This window comes from Lissotriton vulgaris, chromosome 4_1 (assembly GCF_964263255.1).
Source record: "Lissotriton vulgaris chromosome 4_1, aLisVul1.2, whole genome shotgun sequence".
Taxonomy (NCBI): domain Eukaryota; kingdom Metazoa; phylum Chordata; class Amphibia; order Caudata; family Salamandridae; genus Lissotriton; species Lissotriton vulgaris.
The window spans coordinates 1,673,285,337-1,673,310,863 of NC_141691.1; the positions used below are offsets into that span (position 1 = coordinate 1,673,285,337).

General features: G+C 44.5%; 1 protein-coding gene across 1 annotated transcript in view; it reads left to right on the forward strand.

Annotated features, from left to right (window-relative positions):
* The first annotated feature begins 2,833 nt into the window (after nucleotides 1-2,833).
* Nucleotides 2,834-25,527, forward strand: part of LOC147724392 (carbonic anhydrase 13-like) — a 606,911-nt gene continuing 584,217 nt past the window's right edge. Inside the window, exons 1-2 of the mRNA XM_086918033.1 lie at nucleotides 2,834-2,918; nucleotides 6,050-6,247. Coding sequence (XP_086774159.1) covers nucleotides 2,834-2,918; nucleotides 6,050-6,247 — 283 coding nt within the window. The remainder of the gene's footprint in view (nucleotides 2,919-6,049; nucleotides 6,248-25,527) is intronic.

Genomic DNA, 25,527 nt, shown 5'->3' on the forward strand with positions numbered 1-25,527 from the left:
GTCGGCGATGGTTTCGCTGAATTGTGCGCGTGGGCCCGGGGGTCTGTAGATGAGCGTTCCTCTAAGAGTGGTCTTGGGGTCGGTGTGAATCTGGAAGTGTAGGTGTTCGGCGGCGGAGAGTGTGTATTCGATGTTGGGCGTGATGTTGATGGTGTTCCTGTAGATGATGGCGATTCCTCCTCCGGTTTGGTTGACGCGGTCCTTCCGGGTGATTTTGCAGCCGTCCGGGATGACTATGGCGATGTCGGGGGCCGAGGAAGCGTTCATCCAGGTTTCCGTGAGAAAGGCAACGTCCAGTGCTGTTGTGTCGAGGAGGTCCCAGAGTTCGACGGCGTGTTTGTGGACGGAGCGGGTGTTGAGGAGGATGCACTTGAGGTTGTTGTTGCTGTAGCTGCTGTGTTTGGTGGGCGGGGGTGCAGGTTCGAAGGCAGGTGAATTTGCATGCTTTGCAGGCGAAGGGTCCGTGGGTTCGTTTCGGGGTGGCTCAGTAGCAGGCGGTGGTTGTCCGGTGTTGAGTGCGTTGAGGGTGGCAGAGTCATATCTCAGTCGGGTACTCTGGGTGCGGCGGGGTCAGGGGTTCTGGTGTTGGGCGCGGTCCAGGCGTAGACGGGCACAGACGGGCACAGACGGGCGCAGACGGGCTTGCCTTTGGCACGCCTTTGGCGCACCTTTGGCGTGCCAGCGGTACGACCGCTGCACGGCCACTGCACGGCCTCCATATGAGGGGCTGTGGGAGGGAGGAGCAGCTGGGAGGCGGGAGCGGGGTGGCGAATGGGACAGCGGGGGACGGGGCGGCAGGGACGCAGTGGCGGAAAAAGGTGGCACGGAGGGGAAACGGGAGGGGGGTAGGGAGGCACAGAGAAATGAAGGGAGACAACAGTGATCAGGGGGTACAGAATGCAAAAACGGGGGAGAGGGGGCACAAGGGCACAGAAAGCAAAGGGAGACAACAGTGATCAGGGGGCACATAATGTAAAAAACAGGGGAGATGGGGCACAAGGGCACAGAAACGAAGGGAGAAAACAGTGATCAGGGGGCGCAAAATGCAAATAAACGGGGGAGAGGGGGCACAAGGGCACAGAAAACGAAGGGAGACAACAGTGATAAGGGGGCACAGAATGCAAAAAACGGGGGAGAGGGGGCACAAGGGCACAGAAAACGAAGGGAGACAACAGTGATCAGGGGGCACAGAATGCAAAAAACAGGGGAGAGAGGGCGCAAGGGAAGAGAAACGAAGGGAGACAACTGTGAGCAGGCGCAGAAGGACTTACTCAGGCAGCAGCGAGAGCACTAGCGGGGCAGGGCCACAGGAGGACTGTGTGGCAGCTGGGGGGGCGACCTACCTGCTGGCAGGGTCAAGGGTTCGCCCCTCTTACGGTTATTGACGGTCACCCACTGCCTATATTTCTTATTGTTCCTGGGCAGTTGGTTTTCTTGGACCACCTCACAGTCTCCTAAAGAGACAAGGGACATCTCTTCCGGACCCCACCCACCTTGGACACCAATCTCCTCCCCAAAGGCTACACTTGCCATCTACCGGGGCGGAGCACCAGTGGGTGCTGTTTTTACAAATAGGCAGCACCTGGGATCACTCGCCTTGTGACCGGGGTCCCCACATTTATAACATCTCAGGGGCCCCTGTGGAACAGAATTACCTGTCGGGACCACTGGCTTTCTCTCAGGGGGAGGCTGGGAACCTTTCCCTTGGTTCCCTTGGGAACTAATTTGGGGCCCTCTGCGGAACTCCTTCTGTTTACCCATGTCCCCCCCACTCTTCTGCTGCGGACCCTGCCCACCTTTGGCTGAGTCTCCCATGTGACCCTTGTATACCCTGGTACTGACCCAGTGGTCGGCCTCCTCAGAAAACTTCCTAGGGTTAGTCAGCTTGCTACCAATCAGGTGCTGGCGCAGCTCTGGAACATAATTATCAGACAAGTGCTCCCATGCAATCAAATCCAAGAGACCTTGAAAATCATTAACTTTGCTGCCCTTTACCCAACCATCCAATGCTCTGCAAAAGAAAGTAACATATTCTACCCAGGTACTGTTCTCTATCTTCTTGCACTTCCTGAACCTCTGCCTATAGAGTTCAGGGGTCAACCCATACCTAGTCATGAGTGCAACTTTCATTTGGCTGTAGGAATTATTGACTTCAGAAGGCAAGTCCAACATTGCGTCCCGCCCCTCACTAAGGAACTTTCCCCACAACCCCGCTCCCCAATCTCTCTCAGGGACCCGGTGGGATGACTTGGCTACCTCATAGGCTCTGAACCACTGACCAATATCATCATTCTTAAAAAACTCCTTTACCACATCTTTGGGGATGTACACTCTATCTTCCCCAGGTGCTGATGGCGTGCTGCTTCCAGAGGGAGTAATCTCTAGACTCCTGGCTTTCAGATCCAACTCCCTCAAAACTTTGTCATGCTCCATTTGCAATCTATTTTCTGCTAGAGCCATCTTCTTGCTTTCTAGCTCCAGTTGCCCATTCAATTTGAGCTTGGCCATCTCGATTTCGTGCATTCTGTTTTCTTTCCTGTCTGCCAACTCTTCCGGGGACAGACCTCAGGCAGAAACACTGCTACCCACTGGGGAGGGAACACCCCTCTTCTCAGGACCCAGTGGCCCACCAAGCTGCTGCTCTGCATCCTCATAATCCACTAAATCTCCAGGGGAATTCCTTGCTTCCACCCAGCCCCTCAGCGCCTTGTGGTATTGCTCCTTTTTGGAGATTCCGGACGTGGAAATTTTAAACTTTCTGCAGAAGCTCTTGAGTTGGTTGTTGGTGTAGCTTTCTAGTTTCTCTTCCTCCCAATCACAGTCAACAGATGCAATGGATGCTGCCTTTTCCATTCTGACTGAACCAGGCATGACTTTTCAAAGTAAATGGAGATCTCTGGCCAAAACAAATATCAGAAGTACGTGGCTGCGTTATGGTCGGCACTCACTAAGTAGTGTTCACCAATCACTGAACATGAGTCCCAAATGCAAATTCGGAATCCCTTCCGCTGACTACCAATGTTAGAATTGGGGGTCTCTGGTTGGCATAGGTAGGTACTTGTGACAAGCAGGGACCCTCTCCTCTAGTCAGGACAAGGGGGTTACACTCCTAAAATAACCCCTGCTCACCCTCTATGTAGCGTGGCAGGAGCAGTCAAGGCTTATTTCAGAGGCGTTGTAAGTTAAGCATTTGTGACCGCATACAGTAACCCAGTGACAACACTACAAATGGACACCATACAAGGTTGTATATCAAAAATAAGTATGCTTTATTTAGAGTTACCACAAGACCACTAAACGACAAAAAGAATCCACAGTACTATTTAGATTTCAAGAGTTCTGGTTAAAAATGCTTACATCAATGTTCTGTGCGAGTCGGTAGCCTTGTACAGCTACAGCGTTGCTGAAAGAACACAGAGTCTAACAAATCCAGCGGACCACGACGGTCCGGGCCCATTCAGATGTCGACAGACTCAGTCACAGTACCTTTTCCTTGAGGCGGCCGGCACGGATGTGCGAGCCGGTTCCGGTATTCGTCGCGGTTCAGAAAGGAAGCGTTGTAGGACGCGTTGTCGCTCAATGCGGTGCAGGCAGCGGCCCGTTGACAGAGTCGGTGGATCCAAGGCTTGTGTTGCAGGGCGGGACGGTGCTTCGTTGCGGTGCTTGCAGCTTGCGGTGTGGCGACCGAGCCGGAGTTCGGGAGCTGGCGTCGATCAGTCCGGACAGCGGTGCGAGTCGGGCGCTGCGTCGCAAAGCATGTGCGGCGGTGCCCAACTCCGGTGCGATCACAGGACTCGAAGTCAGCAGCAGTGATCTCGTCGGTCAGACCAGTACGAGTCGGTGTAGCGAGGCGTTGAACGTCGCGGTGTCCTTCCTGTCGCGGGGCAGGCTACGGGTCGGTGACGGCGTCAGGATGGAGTCGGTGAGCGCAGAACTTGCGTTGTTCGAGGCGGACGTTGCTTGATGCGGTGCCTATAGGACACCGGGCCAGTCGAGAGAGTCGGTCACAGCTCCCTGCCTCTGTAGCCACTGAAACAGCATTTCCAGCAGCAATTCACAAAGGCTGATGAAGTCCACTGGTCCTGGGACTTCGGTCAGGGGGCAAACTCTCTTCCAAGCCCTTGGAGATCTTTGCACAAGTTGAAAGTAAAGTCCACAAAGTCCTTTCTCCTCTCTTTGGCAGTCAGGCAACCACTGCAGGCCAATCCCCCAAGCAGCACTTCAGCCTGGGAATAGTCTCTCCTCAGTTTCTTCAGGTTCCTCTCCTCAGGAGAGGTTTCCTCTTGTAAGTCCAGAACTGATCTAAATTTATGGGATCTGGGTCCCAATATTTATACCCCAAAATCCTTTGTTCTCTGAGGGGAGAGGGGCCTGTGCCTAGTACAAACCAGTTTTGAAGCACTCTGTTTACCAGACTTCTCCCTTCCTTTCACAGTGCAGGGCAGAAACATCAGGCGCCCCACAGGAGGTGGAGCCAGCAATGTGGAAGGCAAGTACAGTCCTTGAGCACTTTGTTGGCAGTCTTCCTTCTCTTCTTTCAGTGTGCAGGGCAGAGACATCAGACGCACCACAGGGGGTGGAGCCGGCATTGTAGAGGGAAGGCCCAGCCCTATTCAGTTCTCAGGTGCAACTCCTCCCTCCCATCTAGAGGCAGATCTCTCTATTCACCACTGGGCTGCCCCAGCCTGTCTCCTGGAATCCCCCAGCCTTGTTACTGACAAACCCAGACAAAGGAATACACAACCTAGAAGAGGCAGGCTTGAAAGGTTAGGCAAGCAAATACCTACTTTCTAAAAGTGGTATTTGCAAACACAGAATATTAAAATAAACTTCACTAAAAGATGTATTTTTTTATTCTGAGTCCAGGCATACTAAACTCGAATTTCTACCATGTTCTCTGAGTCTGCCAGGATAATAAAATGTAATAATTCTAACACCCCATTCTGGCCTATGGAGAACAGGTAGCCTTGCAATAGTGAAAAACGCAAATGGCTGTAATTCACTATTAGGACATGCCACACACATCAGGGCTTGTCCTACCTTTTGCTGACAATGCACCCTGCCCTTGGCCCGACCATAGGGGTGACTAATATGAAGAAAAGGGGAGGTTTAGGGACTTGCAAGTCGGTGCACTTGCTCAGTAGGCATGACAGTACCAGACTGCACGCAGGCTCTGCAATGGCAGACCTTAGACACATTTTACAAGGCCGCTTCTGTGGGTGGCACAACCAGTGCCACAAGCCCACTAGCAGCTTTTGGATTTACACGCCCTGGGCACACTAAGTGCACTGTACTAGGGTCTGACAAGTAAACCAAACATCCAATCATAGAACCACTAATCAATACATCAATTTACAGTAGGGAGCACTTGCACTGTGGCACTGGACAGCAGTGGCACAGTCTCCAAAGCATCTAACACCAGCAAAAATACATGAGGCAACAGCAAAAATGGAACGCAGACCCACGCCAATGGTGCCAAGTCTAAGACATATAAATTAGAATTTCTCTAAATTAATGCATAAAATGTGGATAGCTCTAGTCAGAAACAGTGAGCAGGGATTGCCTCTCTCTTCCAACTTGCTCAGTCTAAAGTTCATGCATTAACGCCCAAAAAAACACAGCACACGGCTCTGCCCTGAGCCAGCTAAATCCTTCATTATATGGGCTGAGAAAAATTGAAATCTGTCCAAATGACAGCTGAAGAATGTATCTATTAATTTGTTGGTCAAGCAGCCAGATATGCACTGTTTTGGGGAAATTAATCACTTAAAATCTTTGAGCTCATTAAAAAATGAATGCAGCATTTTTAAAATTAATCAGAAAATGATAATCTATGCCTGAACCTAATTTACATTGATGCCTCTTAACAGATAGAGTTGATGACGAAGAAGCGTTATTGAAGTCAAACAGTTAGATTTTTTTTAACCCCAGAGGAATATTCTTGGCACAATCTATGGAAAATTTGAAAAACTTTTATTTTTAATCAAGTAATGTGTTATTTAAAAAGATTCTTATGATTATGTACTCATTCATTCTCTCGGAAATTTAGGTCCTGAAGAATGGCAGAAGTTTTTCCCACTTGCTAATGGAAATCGGCAATCCCCAATCGATATCCAAACCAAATATGTGAAATACGACGTTCATCTTAGACCACTGAACCCAGTCTACGACCCTTCATCAGCTCAACTCATCCTGAATTCCGGGCACTCTGTTAATGTCGAGTATGATGACTCAAAACCCCTATCAGGTTTGCAGCATTTGCATCTTCTTTGTCTCCTTTCCAATATTTTCTCCAAAATGTTTATATTTTCACTTCTTCTGTTCTTGTCTTTTTATTGTTGTTGCGTAGCATTTCAGAGTATAAAGTACTATACAAACATTGAGTTGTGGGGAGCGGGATTGCTTATGAAAGAAACCTGTAACACATTGTTATTTGAATAATGGCGTCGCATTGTTTTCTCTTGAATTGGTAGGAGCATGGTAGATAAAAAGAATGAAAGCAGCCCTGCCAAGTACCACGCATCAGGCGTTAGACTAACGTATTTCAGTGTGGTCGTCTGCATCACTGCACTGAAATGCGAAGTCATTCATTATAAACGCCTGTGCCTGTCAAGCGCTGCGGCCCGAGCGCTGCTGGCTGGTATAATAACACTAGTGGCACAAACAGTGCCTGCAGCTTGGCAGACTTCTTGGGGGCTGCGCTCTCTGAGCGTCCTCCAGCTTGCTGCAATTTAACGAGTACTGGATTGAATCACCGCGTGGCATACGTTCACGTCATTGGTCAAGTCAGTGGAGTGCTTGCCAATGTGTACTATCGAGAGACACTGAGTGAGGTCAGGAGTCGTGTGAGTTCACAGACTGATAGGTATAGAGTGACTCGAGTCATGAGATTGAGGCTACCTCCTGTGGTGCAAGTGGCCAGCACTCAGTTGAATTCAATAATGAATTCAGAAGTGGCTGCAATGCTGAGCATGGCAATGAATACTGTGGCCTAGTGTGTTGCGAGAGACTGACCCCAACCTAGCCTGGCCCACCACGGGTGCCCGGGCGCCGACGACTGAGAGTCACAACACCTGGACTCACTGTGGTGGCCAGAGTGGTTTGTTCACGGTCCCAGAGATCACTGGGACCCCTACACCTGACTCTGTGCAGCTGAGCCGGCCCGACAAAACTTGATGCCCAGTGTGGCAGCCAGCCACCAGGGAGGCGAGTATGGGGACTGGTCCGGATTTTAAACTGCTTCTGCTCTCAAGCTGGCCGCCCGCATCCCGTCGCTGTAATTGAATCATTTTAATCAAGTCAGTGTGTGCCTAGTCCTGGAGTTAGTGAGGGGCATTCACTGAGTTGTGGATAATATTAAAGTTCCAAATATGTGCTCAGCTTGCTGGTTTCCTCCTCCAAAGTGTCCACGCATTCACGAAGTCACACCCCGACCCGCGCTCACAGACTGCTTGCACATAGCGCGGCAAGTCAGACAACTAGTACAGACCTGCCAAGTACCACGATCAGGCATTAGACTAACGCATTTCAGTGTGGTGGTCCACATCACTGCACTGAAATGCAAAGTCATGCATAATTGACACAGTGCCTCCTAGGCCATCAAGCCCAATACTAGCACTGCTAATCATGCAGCATTGGAATGAAAATTAAAGATGTAGTGGCAGTGCGCCCTGGCTCTGAAACCGGAAGGCTTGGGAGCTGCTGCTACAATGTAACAGCCATTCTATTCCGGAAACAGTGCAACGGTGCGGTACGTTACATCCTGCTCCCACCTGATGTGACGTGAGTGGGGTGTCTGCAATTCCTGGGAAGTAAGTTGTGGGAGGCTGCCGTGGCCATGAACGATGCTCGTAATGCCGGAATTATTTTTAAAAATGTAATCCCTGTGTCCTGACCCACCCGACCCAATCCCACGGACCGCGGCGGAAGCTGCAACCCAGAGCACACCGCTCTGCATTGTCGAGCGCTGTGGTTTGCTCCGAGAGTCGTTGCGGCCACGAGAAGGCAGGGCTGGTATCGAATTGCCTCACACCTGCCTTGCTGTTTACCTCGAGTCAGTGCTGGGAGTGAGGTAATTGTATTTCTCACTCTGATTTCTAATCAAATATTAAATGTACCTTTTTAAATTATATAAAGCTACTTTCTAGCAGGCAGTCATGATCTTAAGCTGCCTGCCCTGTTACAGCTGAAGTTATTCTAATTCAAATCTTTTTTATTTTATTTTCTGAAGCACAGAATACACAGTACATATGCATGAAGTACAGTTGCAAAATAAGTAAATACACACAGGGCCGGACTGGCCATAGCAGGCACTGGGCAATCCCCCGGTGGGCCGCACAGGTGGGGGCCAGTTTTGGGGCCCTGAGGGCCGGTTTTGTTACAGGGCCGTTTTTGCAGCATAGCTGCAAAATCGGCCGTGTGCCAAAATCGTCAGGAAACTGGCGCCGGCAAAGCGCTCGGCGGCACTTCCAACCCCCCCTAGTGGAGAGGGTGTGGCGGGTCGGGCGAGCACTTTGCCAGGGTCGGTTGTGGATCCCAGTCCGGCCCTGAATACACAGACAGAACGCATCCGCGTTCTTTGGAAAGGGATACAAAGATGGGGAGAAGAGGATGCTGTGTAAGATTTGATTTGATAACATAGATGCTATGTAGAACTTGGATTTTATGCACAATAATCACGTAATGTAGGTTATGCAAGTTTTGAGATACATATTGAGTTTGTTCATAATGATAATACATCACAGTAATCATGAGCCAGTATTGAAGACAACTTTGTAACCACTGTTTGCATCTTGGCAAAGCTGTATACTTAATGGGAAAACCAAAAGTGTAGTTGATATACTTGGATTAATCTGTCAGTGAGCAAGACATTATAAGTCATACACAGTAGAATAACGAATCCTAATCACATAATGTAAGTTATGCAACTTTTGAGGTACATATTGAGTTTGATCGTAAAAATAGTACAACACAGTAATCATGAACAAGTATTGAGGACGTCTTAGTGACTTATTGGGAGAGAAACAGTGAGGTTGATATGCTAGGTTTAATATGGCTAAGAGCAAGAAATAAATCATACACAGTGGAATAAAAAGTACAAAAGCCCTGTGTGGGCATTGAAGGAATCGAGGTAGAACATATGTTGTTAGATAGTTCGGCTGTGAAAGAGTGTGTCTTAAGAGAGAGAAACTCTCTCCTGAGGGAGTTGACTACGGTGGATTGTATTTAAGTAGTTTGGTGTCCAATGAATACTATATTGACCTATGAGGGGAGCACCAAAGGCAAAGTAGCAGTGTCACATTATCAGCACCTCTAAGGAAGCTGATCCATTCTAGCCACATTCAAAAAGATATCACCTTGAAGTTCTTTCAGTTATGTAATATCAATTTGTATGCTAAAATAAGGTAAAGTAAGGTCCAGTAGGTGGCGATCACCCTCAGTTTTCAGCTGATTGTCTAAGGGTCGAGGAGGATATATGAGAATTCTCGTGTGGGAGTAATATTGAAAGTATGATTGATGAAATCCAGTATTTTACTCCAGAAAGTGTTTAAGATTAGACATTCGAAAAGCATATGTGCTAGATTACCTTCGTGTTTCACACAGTTCCAGCAATTGGTACTAGGAATGAGCCCTGATCTAAAAAGTCTAGAGGGTGTCCAATATGATCTGTTAATAATCATATATTTAGTTTGTGTTAAGGATGGTGATTTCTTATTAGAGAAAGGCGATTTGTTCATGAATTCCCAGTCAAACAACATATCCCTAGTGTTCAATTCCGCTTCCCATTTCACTTGGTTACATGAGAGGGATTTGTTTAGGTTGGGTAGCAAAAGCTTATATATGCCTGACACTATATGGCCGGTCTTGAGTAAACGGCTTAGTAAGTTAGGTAGAGATGGAGTTATCGCCTTAAGTGATTTTTTAGAGCTCTGAACTTTGAGTTGCAGTAGTTTATAAGACTCCAAGTTTTGTAGATTGAATTCATTCTGTAATGCTGAGAAAGGTAATGGTGAGGAGCCTAGGTATATGACTTTTAGTAGATTAATGCCACTATTAGACTACTCTGACCAGATGATTGGAGAGCCATTTATTATGAGATTGGGGTTGTTCCCTAAGGAAGAAAGATTGGAGTCTTTTAACTTTACTTCCGATTGTGTATCTAATCGGAGGAGAGCATTCTTTGTGTTTTGTATTATGTTCTTGGAATGTGGCAAGTGTATTGTATGCATAGTTGCCATAGCCGCAATAGGTGCATTATTAATTAGAGATCTTGCTATGGCTAGCCAGGCCGGTTCGTATGCCGGATTGTTAAAGAACCAATTGAACCCCTGCGTGCAGAGGTATGCAGTTTGATAATTCCTGAAGTTAGGCAAGCCAATTCCACCTTTGTTTTTCGCTAGCTTAAGCTTCTTTAGAGAGATTCTGGGCTTCTTCCCTTGCCATATGAAATTATTAAAAGATTTATCCATTTTGTTTAAAAAGTCCTCAGTTAACACCATCGGCAGCATACTACTAAGATAGTTAACTAATGGTGTAACCATTATCACTCTGTAACCATAATTTTTAGAGTTTCTGCTCTACCCCAACAAGAGAGGAATTTAGGTGACCATGAGCCAACAAGTGAATGCATTTTTTAATATAAGGTTTTCTCGTTGGTGTGTAGAATAGTTATTAGATCGTTTTGTAAATTCTAGCCCTAAATATTTAATGCACCACTGTTGCCACGCTAGTCTGGATGAGCCTAAGATATCTTGATTACCAGATTGGTTTAGAAGTTTAACTTCTGATTTATCTTTAATAGGGGAATATCCAGAAGCCTCTGAACATTGTTGCCTAGTTTTCATTAAAGCTGAAATAGAGGAGGGGGCATTATCTGTGACGATAAGCACATTGTCAGCGTATGCCGCCAACTTGACAGTAGTGTTGTCAAAGGTGATCAGTGAGATGTCCTGAGATGTCCTGATTTTCTCTAAGATGCTGGAGAAAAGGTTCTAGTGCAAGGAGATAAAGTGGAGGAGAAAGAGGGCAACCTTGCCTAGTACCTTGCATCAGCTTGAATGAGGAAGAAATGATGCCACCCGCTCTGACTCTTGCACTCAGTTTGTAATACAGGGCCATAATCATTTTGATAAAATTTTCACGCAGGTTGAATTTCATGTAGATATCTCCTGTCCACCGTATCAAAAGCTTTTTCGGCGTCTAGTGTGATTGCCACAGTGGGTGAACAGCTGAAGATATTCTGTCGGATGATTCACATGACGTTTAGCCTACCAGCTCGTTTTGGGATGGTCGGGGTCACTGAGTCACACTGTGACTGACTATGTGTGATGCTGCTTCCCATCCAATTACTTTTAGTGCCAGCAGTGCCACGAACATCAGCAGAGCCTCTGTGATAGACTGTGGGCCATGGTGTGATCTTTGCCGCTGCCTGCGGGGCTGGACAGGTAGCTGGGCGCCAACAGGGGCGGACCGCTCTGTGTTAATGATTTTATTAGTGTTTGGGTGGAGTAAATTTTTTTTGTGTTGTAATTCTTTACTAACATTTTGCAAGAGATTGCATTTTGAGATCAATAGCACCGGCCACACATGTACAATGGCTAGATTAACTGTATAACGAGAAACTTGTGTGACGTGTTCCTCTTAGGGGCTGATAATCAAACTGGAATTATGACAATATCACACATTTCACTCTGAAACCTTGGCAGCTATGGTAGTAACACGCATGGCACAACACCTTTCTCAGGCTGGCGGGCTGAGATAATCATGCGGCACTGTGCAGCTACTAAAAGAGACAGCAATCGGTAAACCTCTCCTGTGCAGGCCGACAACGTGCTCTGCATGCAAAATGTGTTTGGAGCCTGCCAGTGTCTATTTATTAGTGCATGATTGATTGAAGGAGTGGTCGCCGGTGGATGGAGGGATCCGAGTTGGTGACTTAATCTAGAGTGAACGCACGTTCTCTCTTTTCAGTGTGTTATGTGTTGTTTAATTTTAAGACAGATGACATGGCATACCATATATTTACCTTTCCTTATCTATAAACACATAGGGGCATATTAACAAGCGGCAGCTCCATACCTTAGAATGAGAGAGGTTGGTATCTCTTTCCCTGGACTCGATCTCCCAACACCCCGCTAGGGGAGTCCGAAACACTGGAGCTGGATTCTCGGCAGGAGGATGACAGCGTCTAGTCAGTGCGTCAGCTGGGAAGGTGGCTTCCTTCGGTACTTGCTGTGGCAAGCTGCGTCATGCAAGTAGGTAGCCGAACTGCACCGAACCACATTGTGCTTTGCCATAGCAAGTGAAGGTATATTTATACCTTGAAGGTGTTTAGGACTGCCAGCATTGACGTAAAGTCGGGCATATGAACGTCATGAATGAACCCCTAAGGAATCGATGTTCATGCATAATAAATGCGTTCTTGGAGAAATCAATATCCAAGCAAGGGGAAGTCCCTAACGGCTTAAGAGTCTGGTTTTCCAAGAACTCGTTGTGACGTAGATGAACGGATGGAAGTAGCCATGCCTGTATTTGGGTAGCATGGACTATGCTTAAATAAGGACTGGATATCTATGCCTATATAAGGGCAATATGAAATGTACCTATATAAGGGCATGAATCGGGAAATGCATACGGAATCTAAATCGACATTCAACACCCACTCCACGTTCTTAAGTACAACATTACTAAGTTCTAAACATGTCAAACATATCTAAATCATATCTATACATGAAGTGCTGAAAGCATGTTTCAAATACATTGTAATGATGTATCCAAACTAAAGCACTGGTGCTGTACACATTAAAGCAAGTATTCATTTTAACCACATGTTGACATTTTTAAATGCTCACTGAATGAATCACGAAAATATACATTTATGAAATGGCTCATAAATACAGAAGAAAAAGTGCAGAAACCATTTCATGTCAGATTACAGAAAACTGTTTGTATGTGCACAAGGCATATATTGTCTCTGGAAGTAGTCAAATAATTATTTTTCTCTATGAATAGTTCTACTTTAAGCAGATTACTAGTGCCAAAAAATGAAAAATACAAATTTGCAGAAAAAAAATTATTCATAGGAAAAAGAGTTCCAAAGTTAGTACCTTGTTTGAAAAAAGGAAGGTCAAATTCAAAGTCTCTCAGAACACTGTGTGCCAAAATCAAAAGCCAATTTTAGGGCTTGGAGAAAACATGAAATCTTCTATGTCTGTTGACAAAAGGTTGTCTACCATTGTAGGTGAAAGTTGGATTACCTCGTTTAGAAGATTAACCGCACATAGATGTGAAGCATTGCCATCAGCATTGGTCGCATTAGCATTGGATGGTACCTGCGCGCCTGTAGTTTCCTCTCGTACCTCAGCAGTTACAATTTGCGTCTGTGAGATCTCAATGAATGCCATCATCAGAAGTGGTAGCCGTTGGGGACAACACAGAGCATGGGTTCATTACCGGGTCCAGCAAAGTATCAACATCCGTTGGCATGACTGATGGGAGTGTGAGACATGTGTCTAACATGCATTCTTCTCTGCATAGCAGGCAGCTTAGAACAGGTAAGATGCAATCTTGCCACAGTGGTCTGAATGACAGAAACCATGTGGTATTTAATTCTCGTAGACGAGGTAGTCCCAAATTTGGACGATGCGCTTACGACACTTCATCGCCAGTAGAGTTGTCTCCATGGTGAACTGGGTGTCACTGGTGATTTGACTTGCCAAATCGCAGCAGTAGGAGCAAAAATAGTATCCCTGCAATGAGTCCCAAAAGGACGGGCAATCCGCCAAACACAGAGTGCACGAAGTTTGGAAATATTCCTAGGACTGCTTGAAAAGGTGCTAACAGTCCGGAAAATACGGTCTTAAATACATTTACAATACCGCTCGTATCAGACATGTTTAAGATATGACTTAACATTTCTGAGAAATGTATAGGGCAGTTTGTATTCAAAAGGGCATGTATCTCGCCAGAAGTCCTTGCGACTTGTAGATCATAGGTTTCTTTGGCCGAGGTCAGTGGCTCAGTTTTTTGCAAAAGAATGGCTTTCAGTCTGCTTAGAGTATCAATTCGTATGGAAGAGATGTTCAGTGAAGGCCAAAGTGGCGACTCACTGGCTGTCTTTGTTTTTGGAAACAATACTTGCATACAGCAAGTGACCCTGGCTGACACAGTTACTAGATATGGTATACCTGGCAACATGGGAAATTAAACCGCTGCACTCCGAATGTATTGAAATTGTTCTCTATGATAAAACAAATTATGAATCTTATAGGTGCACCGGGTGTTCACCTCCTGGGTCCTGAGGTGCTTTAATCAATAGTCTCAAGTATCTTACAACGAGTAAGATTAACCCGGAGCACTCTTGGGCACGATTAGTGCTGTATATTAGTAAACACAAGTAATCCAAAGTAGAGTTAGTTCTTTACTCAATTCAAATCTGAGAATTCTTCAACAATTTTCAAGTGTTGCCATCATATTAGTTTCATATGGTGAAATCATGATGGTATATCCATCATTAAATATCCATGGTAGATATATGAATCAGCATCCACAATGTATTAAATCCCCAATGCATTTCGCGCAGGAGCGCGCTTCTTCAGGGGGTCTGCAAGTAAAACAGGGAATGTATGTAACAGTACTGATACTCAGGAGCAAGGCAATGCAAAAAAGTATACATGAAAAAAATGATAGACATGCATAGGGTGATAATTATAGCTAGCCAAAAGTTAGTTGAAAGTTGCATACAAGGTAACCAATCGAGGTACAGAGTATGTGAAAGTGCGTGTCGAGTAGAAAATTAATTAACCGTACAAGAGATAGTATGAGTGTCAAAATGATGAGAAAGTGAGAATCAAGGGTAGAAAAAATGAAGGTGAAGGGTAAAATCTCAATCAATAGTCTGAGGTGCGGACGCATACACAAAGTGAGTAGTTGCCGAGGTTGTGGTTACATGCAAAGTCGCTAAATCAGTGCCCGAGATATACGCGTGAAAATATAGAAGTGAAATCGACTAGCAGACCCGGTGCACAGGAATGAACCTTACCCGTGGGATGTGGAAAGAGGTATACGCCAGGTAAGACCGTGGTGTGGCGCAAACCAGGTCCAGGACGTGTCGCGAACCCGGAAGACGCCACGCATGCGCGGTGCGTGTTAATATTCCAGAGTGTAACTGAACATGGAAAAAAGACGGCCGAATCGCCGAGTGTCCACAACTAGGACGTTTACGAAAGATCCATGAATGGTGAAAAAAGGAACCCATGGGAACGTGGTAGTAGTAATAGATATGTGCACACAAGATGTGAAGAATGAAGTTAAAGGAAAAATTGAAAACAAGCGAACTTAAGTGGAAAAACGTAGTGAACTACGGTGCTCATTCAACCTTACTTTAATTTTTCGCTCAGGTTGAATGAGCACCGGAGCAATATCCGCACCATTCGTGGATCTTTCGTAAACGTCCTAGTTGTGGACACTCAGCGATTCGGCCGTCTTTTTTCTATGTTCAGTTACACTCTGGAATATTAACATGCACCGCGCATGCGTGGCGTCTTCCGGGTTCGCGACACGTCCTGGACCTGGTTTGCGCCACACCACGGTCTTACCTGGCGTATACCTCTTTCCACATCCCACGGGTAAGGTTCATTCCTGTGCACCGGGTCTGCTAGTCGATTTCACTTCTATATTTTCACGCCTATATCTCGGGCACTGATTTAGCGACTTTGCATGTAACCACAACCTCGGCAACTACTCACTTTGTGTATGCGTCCGCACCTCAGACTATTGATTGAGATTTTACCCTTCACCTTCATTTTTTCTACCCTTGATTCTCACTTTCTCATCATTTTGACACTCATACTATCTCTTGTACTGTTAATTAATTTTCTACTCGACACGCACTTTCACATACTCTGTACCTCGATTGGTTACCTTGTATGCAACTTTCAACTAACTTTTGGCTAGCTATAATTATCACCCTATGCATGTCTATCATTTTTTTCACGTATACTTTTTTGCATTGCCTTGCTCCTGAGTATCAGTACTGTTACATACATTCCCTGTTTTACTTGCAGACCCCCTGAAGAAGCGCGCTCCTGCGCGAAATGCATTGGGGATTTAATACATTGTGGATGCTGATTCATATATCTACCATGGATATTTAATGATGGATATACCTTCATGATTTCACCATATGAAACTAATATGATGGAAACACTTGAAAATTGTTGAAGAATTCTCAGATTTGAATTGAGTAAAGAACTAACTCTACTTTGGATTACTTGATACCTGGCAACATGCCACAGCAGCTGTGATCGTTCAACATGAGGTAACTTCCATTTGAAAGTTGTCCAAAAGTTGGATCAATCACTGCAGCTGGTGAACCTTGCAGGTGACAGGATCAGTTGTTACAGGAACCATCGCAGTTAATTTATACCCTGACAAAGGAGAGAACCGCTTAGTGTGTTTTCACAGTTTGAACCGCTAAGAAACACTTCACTTCCCCCACTCCAACATCCGTGTGTGTATGGTAAATTCCAGGATGTCTTGATATATTCTTTACCCAACCTTTCATATTTGCCTGCTGGTATGTGTTTTAGGCAATACTGAAAATGGAAAATTGTAACAGGCAGAGTGATTGTTCCATGTATTATCCATTCAGTAGCTGGTTTCTCTGCTTCCGTAAATGGCAATCTTTCAAGTTTTTCAATGCTCAACACCATATAGTCTGCTCCCCTTTGTGCCAATTGTATCTGTTTATCAGTGAGATTGAATTCTGAAAACAGTGACGTAGTATTGATTAAACGCCAAGGCACATAGCCTGAACAAAGGTTTTGCAACGTCCAGCCTAATAGCATGATAGAACGTAATTGCGACCAAGTCCTGTTCCATGATGTCTATGGCAGAAGACACTATGCTGTCCAATGAATATATCCTGGACGAATGAGTCATTAACCCATTGTAAACCACAGAGAGAGATTTCTCCACATTAATACAATTAATTGCTTGTATTCGTTCTGCAGTCTCTGATTGCGTAATCTTCCATATTTCATTATATGCAGCATATATACTGGCATATATAAAATGTTTTTGACGCGGTTTTCTTGGTCCTAGCAAGAATTCCCTAAGATCAGCGCCATCTTTAAGTAAAGATAAGTGTTGCTTTACATCCTTAAGTTTAGATCTTTGTAGCCAAGCAAGGCAGAGCTTCCCTACACTGTATGATGTTACTATCCCAGGATGCTGTCTTTGAACATATCTTGGGTCTGGCCTATTGAATGTGAAACCCTGTGTTTTGTTCAGGAATCTATCTTGACAGTTGTTTGTGTCTGTGGGCCAGATCAACCATTTATTCCAATCTGGATCTGTTCTGTTGCGATGCAAAATAGTATGTACGTCGACCTCCCCCTCTGAATTGTCATCACTATCAGGTGTAGGTGTAGGTATGGACGGATTGTTCATGTCTTTGATCTTGGCTAACCCAAGGCAAGACGTCTGTTGCACAGTGTCATTCAAAAACATTATTTGCTCAGGGATGATACAGGCTCTAAACATAGCTTCTACCCCCTGTACCTGCCAATCTTTTGTACCCTAGACAGTTTTTGTCTCAATGTTGTCTTTCCAAAAGTCGAAACCTAGTTTAGATAGTTGGGCATAAAAGGCTGCAGATTAAATCTGTTTGGTATTTGTCAACATACTTTTCATTCCTGTTTTGTTTACATTTTTAAAGTAAAACGATTCAGTATTGGATAAATTGAACCCTGAGAAGTATGGAAATTTCATAGCAAAGGTTTTTGAGCTACCCTTTGGTGGCGTAGGACAATGATCCCATTGTTTATACATTAATACATTTCTAGGATAGGCAGATTTGTGCAAGAAAGGATGACCCTAATGATTATAACAATACATTTGTTCATAGTCTCATGAACCTTCTAAATATTCATGATTTGTGAATACTGCAGACATTTCCAGATCTGACATCATATTATTAACAGTCTCAAAGTCCCAATCATCAGAAAAGGTACTCGATGAAACAAAGTCACTTAATGAAATCTTGAATAAGTGTGGAATCTTCAAATGCTCCGACGGGCCAAAAATGTCATATTCTGTTTTGTTCCAAGCTATACCATCTGGTATAGGAACGGCTGTGATGTTTACTGATGACAAGTCTCTTTGTTCACTATGGGATGATTTGTGTGGCTTGAGGAGTAAGTTGACGTTCTTACTTGCTGTGTCCATTTTGACATATCTTCCATTTATCAGCATACCCAGAGTTATTACCAGAGTCAACCAAAGTAGAAGAAAAAATATTCCCAACACAATCCATAGCTCAATTCATGGTGAAGTCAGATAAGTCTTTTCCAGGTGATGAAAAAGGTAATTTGCTTGTTCTTTGAAAGTTCTTTTTGCTGGGGTTGTTTCAGGTTCGCTGGGATCCTCAGAAACGTATCAAAGTTCATGAAATAGCCAGAGGCAGTTCTGTCAATTGTTGGGATTGCATCAGGATTGGTTGAAATCGCTGGAACCACGTGATCACTTGTTACTTCATTGTAGACAGGTGCTACTTCGTTGTAGACAGGTGTTTCTTGACAAACTGTTATTTGGGTCTCAAGAGGTACAAGATCCATTGCATAGTCCTTCTTTTCGCACTGCAGATTCCTCAAAGGTGATGAGTCTCTCAGTTTGAACCTCTTGGATTGTAGCTAGAGGTGTTCATTGGCGGAGTCCACTTGTCCTACTGCTTAGTATCGGACACATAATGTGGTTTGATCAGGTCGATGGACACAAATCTGTTCTCCTTTTTACCAGCAAGGGGCGGCAGTAATACTGTTCTTGATCCGTGGATTGCTAGGGCAGGTACTGGTTGTCTGTAAGAAGGCCCAAATTCCTTCTTGTCCGCAATCTTTTCTTTGACTAGATCACCAAGCTTTGGGATCCAGACAGGCCTTGCTGGGACGGTTGGTTTTTCCCCGGTGGTGGTTGGCTTCAGGAACACATTGCTTCGCTTTGTTCTTAGTTCATTTAAGTCCTGTAAAACAGCCAAACGATCTTTGATATCAAAAGTTTTTTGTTCCACCACTGATGTGTGACAATCAGGGTCCGGGACCAACATTCTTGTCCCAAAAAGGACTTCATATGGAGTGATACCCCCTAGAGAACTTCTTGGCAAGTTATGAAGACTACGTTGGACACTTATTAGATGTTTGACCCACCCGTCACCCGGACCTAATACCCTAGCTGTTATAGATTGCTTTATGTCCCGTTTTTTTCTCTCCACAACTGAATATCCCTCAGGATAGAATGGGCTAGAATACCGCAATGCAACGCCCAAATTGGCCATGGCCTCTTTGTAAGCTCGAGAGCTAAACACAGGACCCTGGTCAGAATGTAGCGTGCCGATTGCGTATGTGCCAATAAAGACTCGCAAATCTTTTATAACAGTTCGAGCGCCAGCCAAGCGCTGAGGCCACATCCAAATGAACCTAGTCTTAGTTTTTATGGGATTGCATTTGTCCACAGGGACATCTGCATGTAGATAGTCCAATGCTGTCTAACAATGGTGTCTGTACTGGGCTGGCTATGCTATAGTCAGGTAGGGGTGGGCGGAATTCGCGAGATTACCTTTCGCAAAATTTTGCGAAACGGCAAAAAATCTCAGCGAACACGCTGAACTTTGCGTGCTTGCAGAGATTTTGGGGGCGGGGCTTCTTTGCTAGTTCACAGGCCTCTCTTGTGTTTATAAAAGGTCAGAGACCGATCAGAGCAGCAGATGAGGAGAAAGAAGCTCCTGGTCACAGGAACTGCACTGGGATTGTGCTTGTGAAAGTCAAGGATGCAAAGGCCTCTATTAAGCATCACAGCTAATTTTCGAGGGTAGATATGGGGAGAAAGCACAACTACCAACCCTCGACAAAGCTCATAATTTTTTTGGGCTGATTAATGAGTTACCGAATTTGAATTTAAACTCGGGCACCTGCTTTATGTATATCTGTAAGTGCTTCGTGTTGAGCTTTAATTTTTGTGATAGGAGCATCGTGCCAGAATGAATCCTGTCCTGCATATTTGTCCAAGAAGACGCCACCGTTTTGTACGATACCTCTACTCAGTTCAGTTCAAAAACTTTATTTCGATTTCATGTAGAAACCATAAAAGTATACATAGACAATTTTAAAAAGACATTAGAATTAATCAACCATAAAATCACAATACATGTTTACCAAATTCCATCAATATCTATTTCTAATTACCAAAGCTGATCTAATAAAGTTTAAAACGGCATTACAAATACGTGCAGTTGACAAGGATAACAAGTGATCATACGCTTCTTTATAATAACGCGTTTCAAATGATTCTAATAATGGTTTAAGGAAAGTGTTTCTTGGCACTTTGTACAGAGTGCAAAAAAGCAGAAGGTGGAGAGTATTTTGTGAAACCCTATTGTTACAAGGGCAATAGGGTAACTTCTCCCACCAACCCCCCTGCTTTGGGAAAGTAAACAAAAAATGTAAGGTGCCAAGGCGAAATCTTGTGAGATAAAAACGCCATTGGGACTTTTTAATTACCTAAAAGACTTTAAAATTGAGGTAAACCCGGCTAGCGACCATAACCCCCTAACCCTGAGTTTTACCATTGCTTCTGACCCAAAATCGTATCAGGAACAACCCATAGTATATACTAAGAATCAGGGTATTACTGTGAAATGGAATAAAGTAGACGTGAGGCAACCGGAGATGGATATTTTTAAGGAAAATGTGGCTCAGATAGATATCTGCCTATCATCCAATCCTGACCCAGTCCATATAATCACTAGTTTCGAGAAGCTAATGAAAAATGTAGCTACACATTTACTAGTAAAGGTAGGGGGGAAGAATCAAGAGCAGGGGCCTAAATGGTTCAATGCTGAATGCTCTGCAGCCCAAACTATCTTAACTAAAGCTTTGCGCCAAAATCCTAGAGATAGAAATATGGTTATACTAGCTAGGAAACAATATAGACAGGCAATTAAAAAAAGGAAAAATGAATTGAAGTCCAAAGCATGGGAAGATTTAGATAAGGCAGTTGATTTAAGGGACAATAGACTCTTTTGGGAAGTTATAAATAGGCCCTTTTTAAAATCAGGGGACGAAAATACCATTCGAGTTCATTTACCAGAGGAAACCTGGGTAACTCATTATAACAAAATTTTTAATCCCAAAGAGATATCACATACTGCTACCTCGGAGGAGGACGATTCCCGTTATGTTAATGTGGAATCAGCTAAGAAGTTTAGTGAATCAATAATGCTTGCAGAAGTAGAGCTAGCTCTGACTAAGGGGGCATCCTCAAAGGCCCCAGGCCCTGACTCAGTACCTTTAGACCTTTTTAAATCTAATCGAGAGTTTTGGTCCCCTCTACTTATGAATGTTTTTAAGGCATTAATACTTGGCCCTATTCCGACCTCTTGGAAAGAGGCCGTTTTGGTCCCGATTTTTAAAAAGGGTGATAAGTATGATCCAAGATGTTACAGGCCAATATCATTAATAGACTCAACATGTAAGTTGATGGGTAGGGTGATATTGGCACAGCTGGAAACATGGGCTGAGTCATCGGGGGTAATTGTAGAATCTCAATATGGTTTTAGGAAAGGGAAAGGAACTAATGAGCAGTGCCTGAACCTTGCTTTGATTATGGGCAAGTACATGGGTGCCAAGAATGGTTCTATACACTTGGCATTCATGGACTTGTCCAGGGCCTTTGATACAGTATGTAGGGACAAATTATGGCGCATGATGGACTCTATGGGTTTTGAAGAACCACTGGTCACCCTGCTCCGCAGGTTACATACTGCCACAACGGTTAGGGTTAGATATGGCCGTGGTGGAGAGAAATCGAAACCTATATTATCCACTGAAGGTGTCCGACAAGGATGTATTTTAGCACCCTTCTTATTTCTGGTCTATACAAACGGCTTAGAGGGCTTCTTGTTAGAAACATCTGCTGATTTTCCAAAGATAAACGGAAGAAGAATCCCAATGTTGTCTTATGCAGATGACACTGTTTTAATGGCACTTACCCCCAATAGCATGCAGATTTCCGTGAATGCTTTTGATACATTTATGGGCAAATTAGAATTAGGTGTTAATTTTACTAAATCTTTTGCCATGACCTGTGGTCAAAAAAATGTTAAAACACGGAAATATGTGGTGAAGAACGCCACTATTGAAAAAGTGGATAACTTCTGTTATCTGGGTAACCTCTTTAACAAAAAATTGAGCTGGGAACCTTTGCTGATAGCACGGGTTCAGAAGGTTGCACAGTTAATTGAAGCTCTTTTCCGCTTTGCCAGCAAATTAGGCCAGCGACGTGTAGCAGAAATTACATCATTATATAAAGCCAAGTGTGTTTCTGCCTTGACCTATGGTGCAGGGGTTTGGGGTTCGTATAACTGTGAAAAAATACAAATTGTGGAAAACAAGTTTGTTAAACGTTTATTATCTGTCCCAATGGGCACATCTAATATATTTTGCCATGGAGAAGTCGGAATCGAGTTTATAAGTGATATTATTCACGTTGCCCCTTTAACACTATGGGCTAAGGTTTGGCAATCTGAAGAACTGAAACTAACAAAAGATATTATTCAAGATTGCCTTAAGCTTGATTATTACACCCAAATTCAGTGGCTACGATATGTTAGAGAGACTTTTAATAATATAGGTTTAGGTAAGATGTTTACAAATCCCGAACTGCTTGGTAGGGATGCCAAGGAGATTATTAAAAATGCTTTCAGTATTAGTTTAGGTTCTTTTAAGACAAATAACCATACCTCTACTCAACTGGAGTACTTTCTACTGGCTAATCAGTAAGTGCTACCTTGTTGGGTAAATGTATAGTGCTTTACTGCTTTTCCCACACAAGGGCCAGAAGAGTTATCTCCAGTGACCATGTGTGTGTAACTTTGCCATCATGCCGAAGGGCGTCAGGGTTCCTTGAGTGAGCTGTCCATCATAGTGGGTAAAGGGCGGGAAGACTGTGCCCACCGCTAGTGTGTGTGGCGGGGCCAAACAGGCGGGGCTTCTATGCGAGTTCACATGCCTCTCGTGTTTATAAAAGGTCAGAGACCAATCAGAGCAGCAGATGAGGAGAAAGAAGCTCCTGGTCACAGGAACTGCACGGGGATTTCGCTCGTGAAAGTCAAGGATGCAAAGGCCTCCATCAAGCATCACAGCTAATTTTCAAGGGTAGATATGGGGAGAAAGCGAACCTGCCCAGCCTCGACAAAGCTTACGATTTCTTTGGGCTGATTAATGAGTTACTGAATTTGAGCTTAAACTCGGACACCTGCTTTATTTATATCTGGACTGTAAGTGCTTCCTGTTGAGCTTTAATTTTTGTGACAGGAGCATTGTGCCAGAATGAATCCTGCCCTTCATATTTATCCAAGAAGACTCCACCGTTTTGTTCGATACCTCTACTCAACTGGAGGACTTTCTACTGGCTAATCAGTAAATGCTACCTCGTTAGGTAAATGTACAATGTTTTTCCCACACTACAGCTGCGTAAAAGTCCAGAATAGTTATTTCCATTGACCATGTGTGTGTGTAACTTTGCCATTGTGCCGAAGGGCGCAAGGATCCCTTGAGTGAGCTGTTCATCATAGTGGGTAAAGGGCGGGAAGACAGTGCACACTGATAGTGTGTGTGGTGGGGCAAAACGGGTGGGCTTCTATGCGAATTTACATGCCTCTCGTGTTTATAAAAGGTCAGAGACCGATCAGAGCAGCAGATGAGGAGAAAGAAGCTCCTGGTCACAGGAACTGCACACGGATTGGGCTTGTGAAAGTCAAAGATGCAAAGGCCTTCATCAAGCATCACAGCTCATTTTCGAGGGTAGATATGGGGAGAAAGCACACCTGCCCAGCCTCGACAAAGCTCACAATTTTTTGGGCTGATTAATGAGTTACTGAATTTGAGCTTAACCTCAGGCCCCTGCTTTATTCATATCTGGACTGTAAGTGCTTATGTTTAGCTTTAATTTTTGTGACAGGAGCTTCGTGCCAGAATGAATACTACCCTGCATATTTCTCCAAGAAGACGCCACTGTTTTGTTCGATACCTCAACTCAACTGGAGTACTTTCTACTGGCTAATCAGTAAGTGCTACCTCGTTGGGTAAATGTATAGTGCTTTTCCCACACTACAGCTGCGTAAAGGGCCAGAAGAGTTGTCTCCAGTGACTGTGTGTGTGTAACTTTGCCATTGTGCCAAAGGGCGCCAGGGTCCCTTGAGTAAGCTGTCCATCATAGTGGGTAAAGGGCGGGAAGACGGTGCACACTGCTAATGTGTGGGGCGGGGCCAAATGGGCGGGCTTCTATGCAAGTTCATATGCCTCTTGTGTTTATAAAAGGTCAGAGACCGATCAGAGCAGCAGATGAGGAGAAAGAAGCTCCTGGTCACAGGAACTGCACTGGGATTGCTCTTGTGAAAGTCAAGGATCCAAAGGCTTCCATCAATCATCACAGCTAATTTTTGACGGTAGATATGAGAAGAAAGCACACCAGCTCAGCCTCGACAAAGCTCACAATTTTTTTGGGCTGATTAATAAGTTACTGAATTTGAGCTTAAACTCCGGCACCTGCTTTATTTATATCTCTAAGTGCTTCCCGTTGAGCTTGTGACAGGAGCACTGTGCAAGAAAGAATCCTGCCCTGCATATTATCAACGAAGATGCTTTCCGTTCCGCAGCGGATCGCGGAAGTCTTGACATTTTCGCGTTCTGCGCAGAACACGAAAATGCCGACATTTCGCACGTTCCGCGAACAGAACAGAATTTGCCGCCCACCCCTATAGTCAGGTATCTGGCGGCGTTCTGTGCTGCGATCTCTATTGCTGTTTATGCAGTCAATGACAAACATATGAATGTGAGCATTCATTCCTGGCCACCTGTACGTCTCTTTTACAGTTAATATCGTTTTAGAGATCCCTTGATGTATCAGACTCTCTCCCAAATGTGCTTCGTATATCAAAGCTACTCTACGTTTCATGTTTGGAATTACTCTATCCCCCACTCCAGGGAGTCGAGCAAAAGGAACGCTGTTTGCTTCAATTATATATGAGTGGAAATTTATTCGGTAACACTGCCCGCTGCCTTTGCTTGTAGCATTGACAGCTAGCATTATTTCACTGTCTATTTTCATTTTTGAACGAGTGATTGCAGCTACGGAAGCCGTTTGCACAGCTGCCTTCGCTGCTTCATCAGCCAATGAATTCCTTTCAACGTGAACACCATCACATTGATGACTCAGCGTGTGTATCACGTGAGTGTTTTGTAGTCCTCCTCGTAACTGAACTACTTGTTCCCAAAGCGTTTTATGCTTGATTGTGCCACCTTTTGCATCTTTGAAACCGTTTTGAAGCCAATTCTGTAAATATTCATTGTAGGATTGAACACAATAGAAAGAATTGTACACTAAGAGTGTTGGGAATTTGCGATCCGTATTTTCCAGTGCCATTTGAATGCTTGTAGTTCAGCTCCCTGAGCTGTACAATCTCCTAGAGATTGC